This window comes from Pollachius pollachius (genome assembly GCF_949987615.1).
Source record: "Pollachius pollachius genome assembly, chromosome: 12".
NCBI lineage: Eukaryota > Metazoa > Chordata > Actinopteri > Gadiformes > Gadidae > Pollachius > Pollachius pollachius.
The window spans coordinates 3,523,903-3,544,040 of NC_136945.1; the positions used below are offsets into that span (position 1 = coordinate 3,523,903).

Here is a 20,138-nt window from a genome sequence, read left to right on the forward strand (position 1 = left end):
AAATGAGGTAATAGTTTGCCCTTTTGGCTGTTGTTTGAAAGTAGTAACTGTATAATACAATTTGGAAATTGTACAATATATATATTTTTTATTGTGAATTCAAAATAATTAAAAACACTTTAATTTAACGAATGAATCAAAGTAACCAAAACTGAAACAAAGCCAGTAATAAGACAATAATTGTTTTTTGTTCTTGCCTTTACTAGAATCTGACTTAATTGTAGTGGAAATAAGTGGTTGTGGGAACAAATGAAAATCAAGGATTGATTGAAGGAAACCAAAGAAAAAAGAAAAAGAAAAAAACATCACATAATGGTGTGACATTAATTTGCCTTGGTTCGTTCGTATTTTTGGTAGTGCCTTCAGAAAAATTTGAACAGTACAATCGTTGATGGAATGACTATAACCTCAAAACGAAACCCAAAAGACAAAAGTCACAACACATGAACAAACACTTATTTCTTTCTATTGTTTCCCCGTTGTGTCTTTCTAAGTGATTGAAAGAATAAAACAGAAGCATGACGTTCATTTTCCATTGTGCGAAACTGAATGGCGTGTTTTGATTGTGACTTCAGAATTGGAATAAACAATTAAAGAAAGTATAAAAAAATCAATGACGGATTGGATGAAACCTTGAATGAAAGCCAAATAAAACCACCCAGAAACTAAGCTCAGAAGTATGCATGAATGTACTTTTTCTTATTTCTTGCCATTTATCGGTAGTGAATAAACAGTAGGGATAATAAGGGCTAGTCTAAATCTAAACATTATTGAAAGAAATATTGAATGAAAACAAACCCCCAAAAAACAAAAGGGGAAGTACACAAATTGGCCTTCATGCTTGTTGCTCCTGCTTGGGAAGTGACTCAAAAACTAAAAATCAATGCTTGAAAGAATGAAACCTAAAAGCCCAAGAAACAAAAAGCTGAAAGCAGAAGTAAGACATGGATTTGCCTTTGTTCTTGCAGTACGTACAGGTCTCCTTTGTCCTGGCTTGTTTGGAGGGCTTGCTGGGCTCCCCCGTGCCCACCGCATTGCTGCCCAGCACCCGGAACTCATACTCCACCCAGGGGTTCAGCTCTGTTACTGTAGCTGTCAGCTGGCGACCCCCCACCGACTCTGGAACTGGCCGACGGGCACACACACACACACACACACAAAAACACACACACGCATGCACAATCGCAGACACACACAAAGGCACCGCACGCAGACGTTAACACACACACACACACACACACACACATGCAGACGAGGACGTACACACACGTAGACGCAAACACAAAACACACAGAGACACACACACACACACACAGACACACATGCACACACACACACACACATTCGCACACACAGAAGCAGATGTACTCATACACATGCCCACAAACACCTCAGCACACACACATATACAAACGCACACACATACAGGCACGCCCCCACACAATCATGCATGAAGCCCCCCCCCCACACACACACAGACACACAAAAGTGCATTTCGTCAGCATCCACATACTGTGTGTCAACAGATTTTGTTCGTGCTGCTACATGTCAACTTAGTGTCAACAGTTTAACGCCGCTGTTTGCTGGGTGGGCGGTCCTGAGGGGGCCAGGGGTGTACCCCAGGTGGGCGGGACACAAGGACACTAGATACTCACACAAGGACACTTAGTTTTTACACACAGACACAAAAACGTACACACACACATTCAGACTCCAAAGACGAAAGCAAAGGCAAATTCAAGAACTAAACAAACATAAAAATACATCCAAAAACCCGTAGGCGATTTTAATATGGGCCAATTCCATGTCTAATGTCTCTTTGGTTCTGTTAAGGGACGGCCTTAGCGATCAGTGCATTGGCTCAGTGTTTTCTAATGTTATGTTTTGCTGTTAAGTTATTAGAAGTTATTAAGTTATTCGGGGGAGGATGCTATGTGCGCCAGCCGGTCCATTTTTGTTACACACGAGTAAAAGATGAAAGCACACACTGCAGAAATACAAGACTCTGGAAGGACATGTTAGAGCTATAACCGATTTTTGATTTGATTTGATTTAACACTTACTTGCAAAGCGAGCCCGATGTCAAAACAAGTACATTACAGTGTACTTCATTTAACTCAATAAGCCAATGGAACAAGAACTACCGCACTGTGGGCATTTCACACGTGAACACAGCTCAGCACTGCAACCTCAAGAGCCTGAAAACGAAACCTCCAATTCTTGTCCCTGATATCAACTATGGATTATTTTAAAATTATAAATGTTGTATCTCTTTTTAATTAGGTGTACCAGGACAGGTAACCCATAGTGTTTTTATTTATTCCCAAACATCGGTGGAGATTCAAGAGGTTCTAGGGGTTTGCTGTTGAGGGGGATGGTTTGACTGTACTTGACTGATATTCATTAAAGGCAATGGTTCAAAAGTGTATCTTTAACTCAATTGTGGTTTGTTTTAAGTACTACTGCATTTACTGTTTTGTACTTTTTCTGTAGGAAAAGGAAAAGGAGAAAGCATGTTCCTTCCTGGCTCATTTTTAAATATCAGTTTGGCTGTCTGGTGCTACATCAATATAGTGGGACTGGGAAAAGTATTATTGAATTGGTTTGTGCTGTGTTTAATTACTCATTAAACAATTTTCTTGCAGTTACCTGTGTTTAATCCATTCATATGTGGTGCCCTCTTTAAACAGCCTCATCCAATCTATAGAGAATGTGTTCTTGGCCCAAGAGGGGGTTACAGACATCATTCACTATATCTCCTTTATCACAGTCTTAAGGGGCTTCTCTGTGTTGTGTTGGCATTTGAGCGTATCTTGATTGGCAGTAGAAAATGATGAGCTTTATAAAACATTGTGAGATGCAAGATGTGTTTTTATATGAGCTTCTTATTGCTGATCGTAATTCTTGTCATCTGCTATGATGAAGTCATTGTGTTCCGTGAATTCAACAATGTGTTCTCTATAGAGGCCATGAAAGCAGCATGACACCAGCAATGTGTACGTTTATTGTGCTGTGATTGTGTTGCTGCTGGATCCAAGCGGCTTGACGGCAAGCTGGCCAAACTTTAGACCCTGTCTTCAAACGCCAAGAACAATGGATCCAAAGAGCACCAGAGGGAGAGGCAGAGAGAGTACCTGTGGTGACTGCTTGCCAACCCAGGGAGAAGGGCGTTCGGGCCTGGATGGTGTAGGCTGTGATGGGGCTGTGGTTGTCGGAGCCGGGCCTCCAGGACAGGGAAACGGTGGTTTCACTGACCTCACTCACATGGATGCCGTTGGGTGGGCCAGGAGGACCTGGATGGGGGTAGAGAGAGTACAGAAAAGTGTGTTAAAGAGAGAGAGAGGGAGAATAGAGGGGGAATGGGGGGAACGGACAGAGTAAGACGGTAGAATATATGCGGGTAAAAGAGGAAGTATGAGAGGGTGGGTGGGAGTGAAAGAGACCAAGGGAGAAACATTGGCAGAGAAAAATGACCGAGTAAAGGAGCGGGAGGAAGTGTGAGAGGGAGAGGGAGATAAAAAAAGAAACATTGGCAGAGAAAAAGAGCGAGTAAGTAAAAGAGAGTGAGATGAAGACGGAGGGTGAAGGAGAGAGCAATGTGGAGAAGGAGGCAGAAGGGCAAGTCGAAGTAGTGGAGAAATGGAGGTTTAAATATACAGTTTGACTGGTGTGTGAGTGGTGGAAGCTACTCATAACTAATTACAAAGTAAGAGTATCTTCGGTTATATTTTATGTTAGCGCATTTGCCAAGCACATGCACATTAAATGACAAACTTCACATATTTTACAGCACCCATGGTGCTTCCGGCCTTTAGTTGAGCTGGCTAACATTTCACTTTTTCTTTACATTTCCTCATGAATGTATTCCATTAAATGGCTTCAGACTCTAGCCAGTGAACATTGTTTATGGATGTCTTAATGTGTATTCGGGTCTACCTCCATTAAACCCTCCACAAATATCTGTGCATCCGAACCTGAAGTCCCTATCGGTTATGCTATAAAATCCCTGTAACCAATCAAGACACTTTTGCAATTACTCTGTTTCCACTATAGCGACCCTTTAATCAGCTCTAAACAAGGATTAGCACCTCCATTCCGGCTCATCAGAATAGCAATTAGGCGTGCAGACAACAGGTAGCGCAGGGTTAGCTTACCTCTGACAACCAGATCGGCAGCTATGGAGATGCTGTCCACCTTGGTTTGCACTGCGCACGTATACTTCCCAGCATGCTTCAGCTGCACGTTTCGAATCATAATGTCCCCAGCCGAATGCTGCTGTGATTCACACATACAGATATGCAAGCATACAGAATACAGCATGGACACAAAAACACATACACACACACAGACACGTACACAAACATAAAAACACACGGTTCCATGAGCTACAAGGTAAGCACCAAGCTATTGTAATTCAAGAGTACTACTCTGTCTCATCACATGGGAAGAGGGGCGGCCTTATCCTCCTGGATATGGATCTGCTCTAGAAAGGTACCATACAACCATGGCGGCGCCACTGAATTGTCCATATTGTGAGTGGAAAAGTTGGAGATGATTCCTGTCAGCCACAGTCATTATTACATAAATGTATTCACGACATGCCCGGCAGCATTTTCTTTCTAGTGGCTGTGGAGGTGCTTTCATTACTTCAGTGATAAGAGCAGCACCCTAATAGATACCTCGATTGCCAGCTCTTCACACACCCATTTGTTCCAATTGTTTTTTAGGCCAGCCAAGCGTCGATTATCATTTAGTGATCGGCATCCAGAACCAGAAGTTGCCGGGTTCAAATCCGTGGTGGCGGAATTTGGTGGCACACTGGCCGGCGAACGTTGGCAATTTGGCTTATATTAGTAGACCTAACACTAACAATGGGTTTGAGATTATACAACCACCCCCCACGCTTCAAGGTGGGGATTCTTTTAAAATAAATATTGCCTGTAAAATATTGACATTCGATTTTTGGGCGGCGGTAATGCAGTTAAATTACTCCACAAAACAACTACAGCGTATTGGTTATGGAGCTTTTGCTGCAAGTGCATAATTTTGGGGGGGGGGAGGTAAGGTCGTGACCAGTTGCATTATGTAAATATCATTCTTTTCATTTCACCCCCCATTCTTAAATAAGCCACATGCAGCAATTTTCAGGCAATAAATAATAAACAAGATACAAACACTCCCATACTCTATGTCTTGCGCTGCAGTTGAATCTATTATGGGCCCGCTCTCTAAAGGAGGAGTGCAATATTGATGGGGCCAATGTATCTTAACCATCACCCCTTTAGACCTTTTGTTCAATAGAATCTCTGAACACGGCTGAAAAGGGACAAAAATCAATGTCCCCCTGATAGGACCAGCTTTTATGAGTGTCCTGCACACAAATGAAATATTAGCATGGCCGGGGTGCACTGCAGTCACTGATCTCTCTGTGATTGGTCACTGCGTATTGCAGTGCTGATGATGAATGGGATGTGAATTGAAATACATATATAAATACTAATCCAAATGGTGGAAAAAGTTCACCAAAACAAAACACACACACTTTTTATGACTTTCGGATAAGCAGTCTGCCACTGCCACTGCTATGAAGTTGTTTCTTAGAGGTCACATTTTTACTATTTTATTTATATCCATTAAAGTTACATTGAATAAGCACTGAAAAATATGATTATTTTCATTAATTGGATTCGTATGAATCTGTTTAATTATTGATAGAGTTTATCCTGCCATGGTTGCATTGAATAATATCAATGTCATTACTTCTATTGGGGATGACTAAAGCAGCAACAGTAATCTAGTCCAACCTATTTAGTCAATAACCATTGTATGCCTGGGTGGCTCTCAAACAAACAGTAACTGTGGAAGGGGACTGGTAAGCTCAACTCTTTTCAAATAGAAGCGAGTTCTGCTTCAATCGCAGTCTGCAGAGTACCTCAGTTAACGCCAAAGCTTGACGATCAACTTCAATCGGCCACGTTTTGTTTAATTCTCGTTATAAAAAATTGGGTCACTGAGTAAATGTTGCAGACCATGATTGACAACACTTGCATGAAAGCAGTCTTCTCTTAGATCAGAAAATAGCCGAGCAGCGGCCGTGAAAGCTGGAGGTGAGACATGCGTACTTACTCCGCCCACTTTTTCAAAGTACCCCCCATGGTTGGCGAAGTGTATGAGCTGCTCGTTGAAGAACCAGGTGAACTTGAGCTCCAGCGAGGGGTCGTAGGTCACCTGGCACGGCAGGATGACGCTCTCGCCCACCGTGACATCCATGGTGGACGGTTGGGTGACAATCACTGTAGGCTCTGGGGAGGAGGGAACGCACAGTGGACATTAAGGTCAGTATATTTAGCCGGAAGTATATGCGTTTGAACCCCAGAGCCTGCTTGCACCATTGAGCAAGATTTCAATACCCTACCTGCTCATCTCTGAAGTCTTTGGATACAAGTTTATTTTAGTATTACAATAATATATATACAATATATTAAAAAATAACAAAAAATGGTGAACGACAACGCATACAAACATACACACACCTACATAAACACACACATACAAACACAAACCCTCTCAAGCACACACTTCCACAGCATTAGAATTCTTTGTGCAGAACGGCTTTCCATTTGCATAGAGTCCTTCCATCATCCTAGTGGATGTGCCAGAGGGACTTAATATGAGTATACCACAGAGAGAGAGAGAGAGAGAGAGAGAGAGAGAGAGAGAGAGAGAGAGAGAGAGAGAGAGAGAGAGAGAGAGAGAGAGAGAGAGAGTCAGAGAGAGCATGCAAACTGTTATCTATTAAAAAACAGTTGCTCGGGCTTGGGAAGAAACCATTCTACGTTACGAGGGTTATTTGTTGAGTGCTCTGCAGTCTATTCTGCAACCAAAACGGCCAAGCCCTAATGCTTGTACTGGTTGTTTTAATTTCTATATAAAAGGCATCTATGTCGACAGAGCACAGGTAACTGCCCCAGAAAATGCGTCTCTTGGTGTCTTGCATCCATGCGTACCTGTGGGATCATCCTTCAGCTTTAGTGCTATCGAATCCCCCACTGTTCTGCAGAATACCCCAGGCGCACATCTGGAAAACATTCAAGTCCTGGCGCTGGCACTCCCCCCAGGGGTGACAATGGTCTCTCCATCCCATTCCCTCTCTCTGTCCTCTCTCTCTCCCGCCACATCTTGAGATTTTGCTCTGTCTGTCTCTATATCCCTGTCTATAACACATACATAAACATACACCACAGAAAACCACCCACACACACGCACACCCACACACACACAGACACACACACATCACAACAGTAAAGCACAGGTAGGAGAAGGGTGAGGTTCGGAAGGGCGGACATCACTAATCCCTCTGCTTACTTTCGAAGAGCAGAGGGGATAAGGGGGAGGCGAGGGGGAGGGGAGGGAGGTACCTAGCAAGGAGTACATCCAGCAGGGCTGTGTGTGTTTTGTGTCTGTGTGTGTGTGTGTGTGTGTGTGTATATGTGTGTGTGTGTGTGTGTGTGTGTGTGTGTGTGTGTGTGTGTGTGTGTGTGTGTGTGTGTGTGTGTGTGTGTGTGTGTGTGTGTCTAGAGGGTGCAGGGTGGCTGCTCTCCCTCTGGGGGGTGCTGTGATTGCTCGCTTCAGAGTCCTGCGAGTCTAAACCCACCCCCGGGTGACAGGGCCTTGGACTCACTCTGAGTCTGTAGCCCTCCTCCCTCTCCTCCTCTTCGTACCCTTCTCCTTTTTCGTTGTCTAGAGAGTATGTCCGATGCATTCATTGCCACACCTCACCTCACCTCCCACCCACGACCAGTGCCACGACCACCACCACAACCCCTCACTCAGGAGATTTGATGGTTTTTATGATTAAGTGTGTCCACGCAGCGGCACAGTGCTGGAGCGTTCGATACACGCATGTGAAGTACGGCAAAAAGCCCACATGCTCTCTTCTATTATCGCAGATGCTAAATACTAAAACGCCTGACAGCTGCGAAGAGGAGCAGGGAAAATAAATATCCTTTCGAAGGCTACGAGCAAGGCGGCTGCAGGGTCGACCTGCGCTCCCTGCCTTGACCCTATTGATGGTTTAGTCACACACAAGATACCGGAACATAGAGAGGGATAAAAAGCTGCACTTTTTCCCCTCAGCAGCGTCAGCCACGGCACAAAAACACTTCTTCTTGGACAGAATGTCCAAAGAAAAATTTGTACTTTTCTGACAAGTACACACTCTTGGTTTCAGTATCAAATAGCATGCAATGGATTTTTTTTATAATGACACCTTAAAACAAACAAAAACAGGTGAATTGAATGAAGCAAAACTAACCAGTGATATTCTGTGGTTTGAGGAGTTCCCAGAACAGTCTGTAGTCCAACTCTGACGAGCACGGAGATACATATTGTTAACGTTTATCGCCTCTGTATGTTATCCTATGGGGGGTGCCGGTTCGCCGACTGGTGTGTGTGTGTGTGTGTGTACCCATCCTCTCTCTGCAATCCATTGGTTGGCATAGTCAACCCCCCTGCATGTGAGACAGTGACTTTGGGAATATGTCTCCCTTATTACTCTCTTTTGTCATCATTTGTGACAGATTATATGGACAACCAAGGCTGGTTACACACAGACCCAATAGTCCTACCCAACACAGCACTACTGGGGGAGCTCTCTGGCGTAAAGTGATTGATATCTCTGCTGGATAATGCCTTGTTACCTTTCACTGTCGGGAGCCCCGGTGTGCAGGCAAACCGCCACTTAACCAGGGGTCACCGGGGTCCGGGCACCAGGCGGGGTGTGTAGCAAGTAGCGCCGTAGCCTGGCTAGCATGCCGCAGGACTACTACGAGGATTGTGTTGCCCCACTTTGAAATGTGTATGTGTGTGTGTGTTTCTATGTTTTGGGGGAGGAACGAGTGTTTGTGGCCGTGGCCTTGGCCGTGACTGTGCATGTGTGTTTGTGTGTGTGTGGAGGAAGTCGAGTGTGTTTGTAGCAATGGACCAGGCGGTATAGTGTAGTGTTTGTGGGTGGTGGTGCGTGTGTGCAAGTGTATGTGTGGTATGAGTAGATTGTGATTGTGTGTGTGTTGGGATAGTGGAGTGTGTGTGTACCTGTGGATGTGTGTACTGACAGTAGGCTGGCACTTCAATTAATTCATTCTGGTCCCTTCCAACTAGTAGCCCTTGCAGTGCCATGATCACGTCTCTTTGCTTGTAAACAAAGAATCTGTTGATCTTAACTTAAGTTCTTAACCTTTCCCATGCAAAGAATCAACGAATAGGAGGCAGGATGGTTTAATAGCGTGTTCGCCTCCCAGCACAAATGGTACAAGGTTTGAACCCTGATGTCCACAGTCTGGCTGTATCCTCAAGCAAGGCACTGTCACCCATACTTACTTATGTAGATACATGTAACATGTCTCAAACAAGACGTCACTGTTCTTCCCTTTGTCTGAAAGCCTCAAAGTGTTAAAATAAATAAATAGCTGTAAAGGAGGCAAATCGGTCCTGGTGTCAAGGAGCGAAAAAGAGCTGGAAAGTAACAAGTCGTATATCTGGCTTCTCAGCGAAGGTCTTGTCATGGGGCGTCGATGTGTGAATAATGTATGCAGGGAGGAATCATGTGCCAGGATCATCTGGGTCAGGGCATGGGGAATTCACACCATCTATCTGTAGGTTATCTTGACACCCTCGGCAACTATAGTGGTAGAGAGGGTGGTAGTCACTCAGAACGTATCACACCGTACCTCACATGTTGCATTAGACGTCACAAGGGAGAAAAAGGTTTTCGGTCATAGAATGGATGAACCTTCTGGTTAGTCTTATTCTTCATTAAAGCTAGGGTAGGCAATTTATTTTAGACCCATTTTTTTTCATATTTGTTACAATTCTCTTTACATCCAGACAACAACCAATAAATCAAATGCTTTGAAAAAATAAGTAATTATATCTATCGCAGGACTGTAATAAGCCTGTCTAATCATTTTATGCTGCAAAAATAAAAAATTGCATGCCGTCTACTTGCAGGAATCCATACCCAGCTTCCTGCAAGCACTCATTGCACATGACTGGAGACTTCCACAAGGCTAGGGCAACCTATTGCTTAAGATAGCGAGCTAGTCTTGTGTTTTGGGGCTTTAGAGTGAGGCCTGAAGGGAGGTGTGGTAATTTTAGCGTACGATTGGATCAAAATTGCTGACCCTAGCTTTGGGAAGCCGTTAGAGATTGGTTGTCTTGCTCAGAGTAGATTACAGACCTTCGGGTTCAAATCCCGACATGAACACAATCATTGTTTGTTTCCATTTTCAAAGCAGGTGAGATTATGGTGTCCTGCATATTTGTTTGTTTAGGATATGTGATAAATAACAGTGGTCTCAGTATATTATATTAATATACAGTATATTAATGAGCAAAACCTTGTGCTCAGCACTGAGAAAGATGTTTGTTAATTGGTCAAAGAAAAAGATTTCAAAACCAATATGAAAAAATACCCAAAGAAAAACCTGCTTCAGTTACAATATTATACAAACCAGTTATGCAAAATTATTTGGATGGAATAAAAAATGCAGAAGGAGTGAATGCAGAAGAGTGTGTAAAGGGGGTAGGAGAATGCACTCTCTTCTTTAGGTTACATAGCTTCCCAGGCTCTACAGCACAAACTGGATTTAGAAACTTGTCTCCTCTCTTCCTTTACGATACATATCAGGCACCTCGAAATAGATGAAGGCAACTGATCTATTTTTTTTTTCTTGAGTCAGTTTATATATATTTTGAAACGCCATACAGCACTGCCTTTTGATGCAGGATGAAAGTTTGTTTTTTAAAAAATGGGTCTTACTTCATTTGGAGACGGTGGATATGCTCAGCAGCAAACATGTTGTTTATATTTACGATTTAAGGACATTTTCCTCTTGACTTCCTCCAGAGCGGTGCAGTTTCCTTCGACTCTCTTGGCCTTCAATATTTTCTCTTTTGGTAATGTGGAGGTTTAGGCAAGGTAATTTTTTTAAGAAAAAGAACAGTATACATAAGTCATTGTATTATACATATTTTATTGAATGCATTTGCTGTCATCCATGAGAAAGATGGTATAACCTTCAGACAATAATAGTTATGCATCTGGTTGAACCACAATAATAGTTGCTTGATTCTATTTGGAAACTGCACATAGTTTTTCACTGAAACCATTACAATAGTCCAAAAGCGTCAAATCAATCCATGGATTTTCCTTTCTCTCTTTGAGAGAATTAATGGTCTGTTGAGCAATTTCTTTACCACAAATACAAGTTTGAAAGGCTAGACGGTGCAGATTGCATTATGTGAATAGCATGGCCCACCAGGTTTAAATCAAGCCCAGTGTGACTACGTTTTTGTGATGGTTTCTATTCATAATCCAATAAATAATATTCATCTGCTTTAGGAGTAACAACGTAAAAATTGTGCACACTTTCATCAGGGCAAAGAGCCACCATGTGGGTGGCTCTTTGAAAATGTCAGGGCTGTAGCGAGTCTCGCTCTGTTGTAAATTCAAGGTGAATGGATTGCTTGTATGATTTGAACGTTTCTCTAGAGAAGTTTCATTGTAAAGCAGAAGCTGAAATGCTTTACTTTTTCTTCCAGCCCCTCCCCCACTCAAGGTCAATTTTTACCCACCAAGCTCGGTGTGAGAGCAGGTCATCTGGTTTCTGTCCCTTACCTTGGAAGTACAAATAAAAGTGGAAAGGAAAATAACTGGGACCAGTTGGTCAGTGAGACGCGACGAAGAAGATGCTGAGCCCTTTGCAAGAGTGTTCATTACAACAGCAGGCGGAAAACGCCTCCTAATGTACAATACTCTGATGTGACACAATAGCCGGTCCACTCCTCATCTGCTCAGCTCTTGACTTCTCCTGAAAGTCGAATCCAAAAGCGCTCCTTTCACACACCTTGTTCAGGCGCTCTGGGACTCCTGAAGCGCTTCATTCTATCAATCACTGCTGCTGCTGCTGCTGCTTTCTAGATCAATTCAATGGGTGCATGAAAGTAAACTGGGAACTTCAAACTTGAAACACATACACACACACACACACACAAACACACACACACAAACACAGAAACACACACATAGCACAATAATAGTTGTGAGTTTTCCTTTTGGCTGAGTAATGATGAGAAAATGCTCATCATGGTGTAATAAACATCCAAGAACATGTGTATAATCAAGTGCAATTAATCTGCTAATATCCCTTCAGTGTTGGGATAATGGGGAAGTTAACATGCTTCATTTGTTTTGACGGGTCCGACCCGGCCTGGCAGCGCTTCGGTTATATTAGGAGGTGGACGGATCTGGATTTTTATTTTTTCATGTTTTCACATCAGAAAAGTCATTTAAAATAAACCACTCCCAGCCCCTCCCCCTGATAGGGCTGATTACAGACTAACACACACACACACACACACACACACACACACACACACACACACACACACACACACACATAAACACACACACACGCGCAAACACACACGCAAGCACACACTAACACTAAACAGGTTACCCATTCCTCAATGAATTGGTGCAAATTATCCTGTCCTATTTCCTAGAAAGTATCAAATGTGACAGAAGCAGAAAACACAGAAGAGAGGTAGCTACTAAACAGAGAACGATAAATAGCCAATTCGTTATTCTTTGTCCCAGTTTGGAGGATGTTGAGCTGAGTATTGAAGGAGGCAGATGTGAATGTACCTCTGCTTGGCTTAAATAAAATATCACACCTATACGCACTGGGCTGAGGCCATAGAAACCGCAAACCTCTTTACCTCACACACATGCAGACACAAACACACACAATGGCATGTACAATCATAGGCACATGCAGATACATCTATGGTTGCAGGCACATACACACACACACACACACAGACATGGATACGCTTGCAGGAACAACCAGACACACACCCACACCTACAAACACATATGCACGCACAGACACACACAAACACACACCCACACACCCTGACACATAGACATACACACACATTTACACCCACCCAGATATTCACATACACACACACACACATGTACAGCACATATATCCCTTCATACAGTTGATGGATTTAAAAGCGTGTAATATATGCGTATAAATAAAGGGCAGCAGGTACAATTACAACCCCCCCCCCTTCCCACTGTGATCACACGGTACCGAACCAAAGGCTAACGCGCCTTCGCATTTCCATCACGTGTTCCTCCAGCCTGGCAGTAGCCTTCCTGCTCTGGTACTGTAGTAAGAGCCGCCGATGGACACAGTCCCGGGGAGCGAATGGCGTCAGCTAGGATGTGAGTCAGCCTAGTGGCTGAGTTAGCTGCACTCTCTCACTCTCTCTCTCTGTGAAACCATGGCCGGCTGCCAGCATTTATAATATATGAAATCTGTCTTTTATAATTCAACAGAGAAGAGGAGGAGACGAGCATGGCTGGTGACTCAGAGACAAACGTGTCAGTGTGTTAGGAAATTCCTGTCCTCTTTGTGTTAGTGCTTTTGTTCCTGAAAAGAGAGATAGATAGGTTTTCTCTTTTCAGTGTCATTAATAAGATTGTCAGCGATCTTTGTTTTCAATGCACTCCCTCACAAGGTGGCCTGCTGAGGAGTCAATCCAATTTGATGGTAGAAAAAAAATTAAGCCTTCTATTTCATTTTCAATTCACTCCATGTTACCAAAACGTTTAAATCAGTCCTTTTATTTTTTAATTTTTTCAAGCAGAGATTAAGAATAATAACATGTTTGGAATCATTCATCTATTTGGAAGAATGGCAGTAGTATTGTTTTGGTTAGACGTTGTATTCAACTTCATATTGTGAGGAAGACCACACAGTACGTTTCTTTTCCATTCTGTTCTAATGTAACACGGAGGACCTTGGAGTTGAATGGTAGCAGGAGTCGTGACTGAGCGATGCCTCTGCAGTTATGCGAAAGAGCTGGTCAGTATTGCTGCAGACAAACTGTTCATTTGTGTATGTAAAGTGCTTGCTTGGGAAGCATTACATTTAAAGTGCTCGTTTGGAAAGCATTAAATTGTTGTATATTAGTCATTTAGCAGACGCTTTTACCCAAAGCGACTTACAGTAAATTCAGGGACCCGTAGGGGTTAAGCTTCTTGTGCAGCAATGTCTGCATGCTGCTTGGAGACATTGGGGATCGAACCCTGTACCTTTGGACACCCTGGTCACAACACTATGTTACCATATTACAGGAGCGTAAAGATAGACTGTGTACTTGTACATATGCCAAATGGGTGTACCCAGGCGTGTGGTAAACCGGCCTCCCAGTTGCATGGGCAAATGCGTGGGCTGTTGAGCGCTCCTTGAACTCCGACCCCGCAGGGTTCGATTGCAGAAACCACTGGAGCGTATTGAAATATACTGTGCATGTAAATCGATTGGCAAACCTTTTGAAATATGAGGCATGAACTTAATCTTTTTTGTTCTTGTCCCAGGCTCCTTTTCCCTCCCTCAAGCCAATATGAAGAAGGATCAATAATTCTATAGATCCACAAAGGCCAACCTCTGGGGGGGAGGGGGAAAGGTCGTGGCATATTGGGGGAACCCCCCCCCCCCCCCAACCCTCGCAAATTAACCATCCAGGCAAACAGGGGTCACAGTGAGAGTAGGGGTCTGTGAATATGTCAGCGCACGTCCGACCCCCAACATTGGCTCGGAGAGGAGGTGAGAGGGGGCATGTCACCAGCAGAAAGAGTCACGCACACGGTAGGAACAAATGGCAAGCAAAGACACACACTTCATTCATTGTTAATCATGTATAATACATCAGGGCGCCAGAGGGCAATCCCCCTGGGTCCGCCCCTTCAGATTGGCCCACAAACGCAAACAAGGGCTTTTTTCTGTTTCAACAGCAAAGCGGTGAGGAAGGAACGGAACCCCAAGAGTAATTGTGATCAATGCAGAGAGCAAGACAAAAAACAGTCCCCCCATCCGCATTGATAATTGATCAAACGAGAGAGCGTCTCCTTGCCGTTTCTTTTTGTTTGTTTTCACCATCTTCAAAAACAGCCTCTAACAACGACGACGACTCCCACTCAAGACAAAATGACTCAAGAAAACGCAATACAAGTGCCAATTACCATAAGAGGGGTGGTAAAATCACTTCCCATGACCTCAACTTGCTCAGAGTTGATTATTTCAGAAAGAGAGGGCAGGAAAACAACAAAAGAACGCTGTCTGTTTCATCTTGTCGAGAGAGTCCTTGTTGGCAGACACTTTAATCCAAAGTGTGAGCATATTTGTGCATATTTGATTTTTTTCTTGAGGGGGCTAGGGCGGCTAGGGTAGAGTGCAGACGTCGGGGATCCAACGCAGAAGCCCGAACCACAACATTATCCAGCCCCTGTGTCTTAAAACCACATGGAATATGAAATATATGCTGCAAGTGTGCATGGGATGCCATAGATCAGCCATGGTGTCATCTTAAACTAGAGCCTTCGTAGGAGAGGGATTACCTTTAACTGTGACACTCCCAAAACTGCTGGCGACACCAAACTGGTTTGTGGCCAGGCAGGTGTAAACGCCGGCATCCACTTTGGTCGCGTTCCAGATCCGAAGATTACCGTTTTCCAGGATGGAAACCCTGAGGAAAGGAGAAAACAGAAACATTTTTTCTTTCTTCATTTATTTCAACTTCATTTTCTTTTACGTTACATTCCTACATTTCTTTTTTGTATGATTTGGAAGAGGTCGGCAGCATAGGCACAAAATAATTCCACTCCTGGTTGTAGGACTATAAAGTTATGTTGGAAAAATACAACCTGAATTTGAACTTCAACACAGAAATAACAACTGTTATTTTTTGAAAATACTGTATTACAAACATTCAAAATATTTGCCATGCAATTCCAACCCTGCATTTCAAACAGTCCAAATATTTGATATATTGATTGTAATACAAACAGGGTATACTATACATACACATTTTTTCTATTGGATTCTTATTATCATTATAAAAACTAAAAACTCAATAATTATTATTAATAATTATATTATTATAAAAACTCAATAATTATCATTAACTCCCTGTTACCTGCCTGGTAAAGCTTTGAGTATAGGGCCTTGCAGTATTCTCTGAATCTGTATTTAATCCAAACGTTTCTGTTTCATTACGTCCTTTTTGGGTAATATAGAGGTTGGACCATTTCCCAATGATTCCAATTAGGTTTTCTTTCCTTGCAGCAGACAATGATGAGGCATTGATTTATTTTATTTTGAAGGGCTGATTAATTTCTTATACCTAATTCGGATGCAGTCTTCTCTGTGCCCTTTAGAATGGCCACTCGCACTCAAACAAAAAAGGTCAAAAACGCTTTAACAACAGAACCCTGACATTTTCAAACAAAAAACAGCAAGCGACAATGAAAACCGCGGACCTTGAACAAGGCCAGACGAGGGAGGGGAAGGGTACGGCATAAGGGATCAAGAGTGAGTGGTCTTACTCATCAAATCATGCAGAATTTTAATTATCTGAGATGCTCTGCTGAATCTGCAAACTGTAAATAGGTGGAAGGCTGAGTCTGCCACGCCATGCGGTGAAGAAGCGTGTGTGAGCTCTTTCACCTCTGAGCGGTGCGCTCTCGGCCGCCGTCAAGCAGCAAAGCAAACGGATTTGTCCGTGGAGTTCGTTTGAAGGCGCCGGGTGTTCTACACAGAGTCGGCTGCATAATTATGGGAAAGGGAGATATCTCTTTCCCCTTTGATGGTGAAACGAGAAACGGTGAGCTTTGAGCTTTTTTCCATATTCTGACACTCGCATGTACAGTAATTGCAACTCGCAGGTTTTGTAGAGGCTCATGGATGGACCCATGCATGCCCAGACACAGATGCACACGCACACACACACACACACACACACACACACACACACGCACACACACACACACACATTTCACCAATATCCGTAGATGTATGTAAAGAGCAGCAGGTAAAAATACAGCAATACACCGCCATGGGTTTCCTTGTGAGACACAGATTCAGTAGATTTGGATAACGCTGTGTTTGATAATGCCTCCAGCCTCAAGTCCAAGTGGGTCATGGGGGGGGGGGGGGGGTGCATCTAATAGCTTCCTTCAATTGACACAGTCAGTCAGTGTCGTCAGTGTCGTAAAAGTTTTTGATCAGGGTGAGCACAGTGGCCGAATGCAAAGTATGATGTGGAGAGTATTTGGCTAAGCAAAACCAGGGGAAGGCCTGGGGTTAACCCTCATGTGAAGAAACGACGACAAGTCCAGTCATGGGAGCAATGCTGTGGCCGAGTCGAACGTTCTGCCAAACCCAGCACTGACCACAAACCAAAGAGCTACACATGTGTAGACAGGGCCAGAGCAATCCCAAAAGCAACAGAAACCAGTGACAAGTGATAACAACAACGACATCACTTCCTGTGTAGCAATAGTACTTCCACTCAGTGTACTTTCCATTGCACTTTCTCAAGCTTCGCTTAGCGGAGTTGGTTAAGCTCATTCATTACTTAGAAAGTTACTCTCAAGAAACTGTGTGTCACATTTAGGTTAATTTAGGTTATTTAAAGTTTGAGCTATGCTCTAAGCCACTTGAAACTCTGAGCCAGAAGCTTGCGTTTGCAAAGAAGTGAGAGAGTTAGGATTGAAGAATTATAGGCGTACAATTGTCAAACAAACTGTTTTCCACACATAGGCACGTAAAACAAACAACGCCAACGTGTTGTTTTAAAAGGGTTACTGGAACAAGCTCTGACCTCATTTGTTACCAAACAAAAGTGAGGCTCACAGTAATGTTTCAATATAACTGAATACCTGCATCTGGGCCCTTCATTCTTGTACCGCCCCCCATCATTCCCCCTCCCAGGCTCATCCTCGGGGGACCAAAAGACCAGAGATCAGGTGCCTCACTTCCACCCCCATCATGCAGGCGGAGGAGCAGGGTCTCTGTAAAGGAGAACCTGCCCCCACACACACACACACATACACCCCCCCCCCCCCCCCCCACACACACACACACACACACATACACACACACATCCCTGGGTGCCCCCTCTTCCACTTGGATCCCCAGGCATTCTGGGTCATTTATGGCAGTTTCTTCCCTTTGTATGTGTTAGTGTGTATGTGTGTGTGTGTGTGTGCGTGCGTGTGTGTGTGTGGCGAATAAGGAGGCATTGGCTTCCGACTTTATGTATAAATAGAAGAGAGAAGTAAAAGGTTAAATAGGGTGCAATTGGCTTTACGTTAGCAGCCGTCGTGTTGGGCATCGCAACTGACGGGAGTGAGAAGAGACAGACCCGCAGGAAGCTCAGCGGTGCCAACAGATGGACGGCGGACCCCCACCGCTGAGCCAGCGACCACCACTAGCACCACCCTCCAACGCACACACTGCCACCACCAGCACCACCAGCACCACCCTGTCTGCTCTTCCCTTGCCGCCACGGCCCAGACAAAATGTCTGCACGGTTTCCCATTATCTCTGGAGACAGTGTGCACTTCTATCCTGAGAAGAGAGAGCGGGAGAGAGAGGAGCAGAGAGGAGGAGAGAGGAGGAGAGAGGACAGGCAGGTATCAATAATTCACGGTCGAGATAAGCACCAAGTGCCGCTGTAGTTTTTTTTCCTCATGTTGGCGGCGTGTCTCGCGGCGACGCGCAACAGCTCTCCAAAGAGGGGGGAACGTCGTTCGGAACATGGCTGGACTGCCCGGGCGCATCTGTGTAAATCACCAAGCTGCAAGGACAAGGCTGGGTCTTTATTTCTTCGGGAAGTGATGGGATCGAAGTACTCCGGCTGGAGGAGTGGGACGGAATTGTGCTGATTTTCACAGGGTTTTTTGTGTGACTAGATGAAAGTAGTAAAGATAATCAGGGCTCCTGCTCTGGAATAACGGCGGCTTGTTGTCGTGTCAGTTCCTCATGTCCCATTTGAGCCGCCGTTAGCATAGCGTGCCAGCCACCTCCTCTGATAGCATCCTCGCTATCGCATTGCCGCTGGAAAGGATCCTTCTGATCTTTTTCTAACAATGTGTATTGTCTTTGATCTGCTTGATGAAGGGTAGATTTTGGGAGGGGCGGGGGGGGGGGGGGCGTTGGGGGAAACAAGCTGTCACCTTAATAAGTCACAGAAAGAAATAGACAATGTGGCTTTTTTTTTTTTTAAAGGCGCAGCAGCAAACTACTGAGTGAGGATGAATTTATGCGTATCGATTGAACAGTGACGGCAGAATCAACACCAGCCCGGGCTGGTTCGGTATAACCTTGCTGTCAACATTAAAGAACTGAGGTATACTCATGAAATAATCACTGTATAAACAAGACGCATCGTGGCAAATCACATCATAATTCGCAGGGCCTATTTGTAAACACAGAGCCATTCAGCGTTCACACAGAGCCCACTCTATCGCTAACCACCGAGTAGCAGGCTTGACTGCAGGAGCCAGCATGCCAATGCAGTTCTCCGCCTGATTACCACAGTAAATAAAACAGGACTTCAAAAATAGGGGGTTAAGATTATATCAGTGAAATTACTCAGCCATGAGGCTCACAGAAGGGGAGAGAGTAGAAGGCCATCAAAAGCTTATGGCAAATTTCACCAAATAATTAGTTTCAGGTTAGGACTCGCAGTGTTGCCTGACTGCACACAGCTCGCAGTGCAGTTCTCAAAACATCAGTTTGACTTGATACTCAACACAACAAAGGACTCCAAACCCCCATGCTGACCTATAACGCTCCAGCTATCGTGCCCTGTGCTTTTTTATGTGTCTGGTGCGAGGTGCCGCATTACGCTATGAACTTACTGACCGTTAAAAGACCTGCCCGCAGGTGCTGCTTCTTAATTGGGATTGAAACATAAATAAATGTGTTGCTGACTGCTGTCCGGGAGCAGTAATAAAGTGGTGGCTTGTGAGTAGGAGGAAAAGACAGCGATGGTGGTTGGGGGGAGGGGGGGTTTTGGTGATGGCGTTGTGGTGGTCAGTTTTACCAGGTCATCACATCCCAAGAACTGGAACAATTGGTGGAACAGAGCTTCAGCCCATGGAGTATAAAGAAGGAAAAGGCGGAACAGTCTGTGTGTTTGTCCTGAGGAGGTTCCTGTGGTGGTGGAACAACAACGGCTGTGTCCGTGGCAGCGTAAATCAAACCCTGCCATGC

The 20,138-nt window shown here is 44.2% G+C and overlaps 1 protein-coding gene across 1 annotated transcript in view; it reads right to left on the reverse strand.

Moving 5' to 3' along the window:
* The window catches only part of cntn4 (contactin 4), a gene marked incomplete at its 5' end in the record, with an annotated part of 104,325 nt that overhangs the window by 7,999 nt on the left and 76,188 nt on the right, over positions 1 to 20,138 (reverse strand). Inside the window, 5 exons of the mRNA XM_079748698.1 lie at positions 976 to 1,125; positions 3,135 to 3,293; positions 4,155 to 4,275; positions 6,127 to 6,302; positions 15,476 to 15,603. Coding sequence (XP_079604824.1) covers positions 976 to 1,125; positions 3,135 to 3,293; positions 4,155 to 4,275; positions 6,127 to 6,302; positions 15,476 to 15,603 — 734 coding nt within the window. The remainder of the gene's footprint in view (positions 1 to 975; positions 1,126 to 3,134; positions 3,294 to 4,154; positions 4,276 to 6,126; positions 6,303 to 15,475; positions 15,604 to 20,138) is intronic.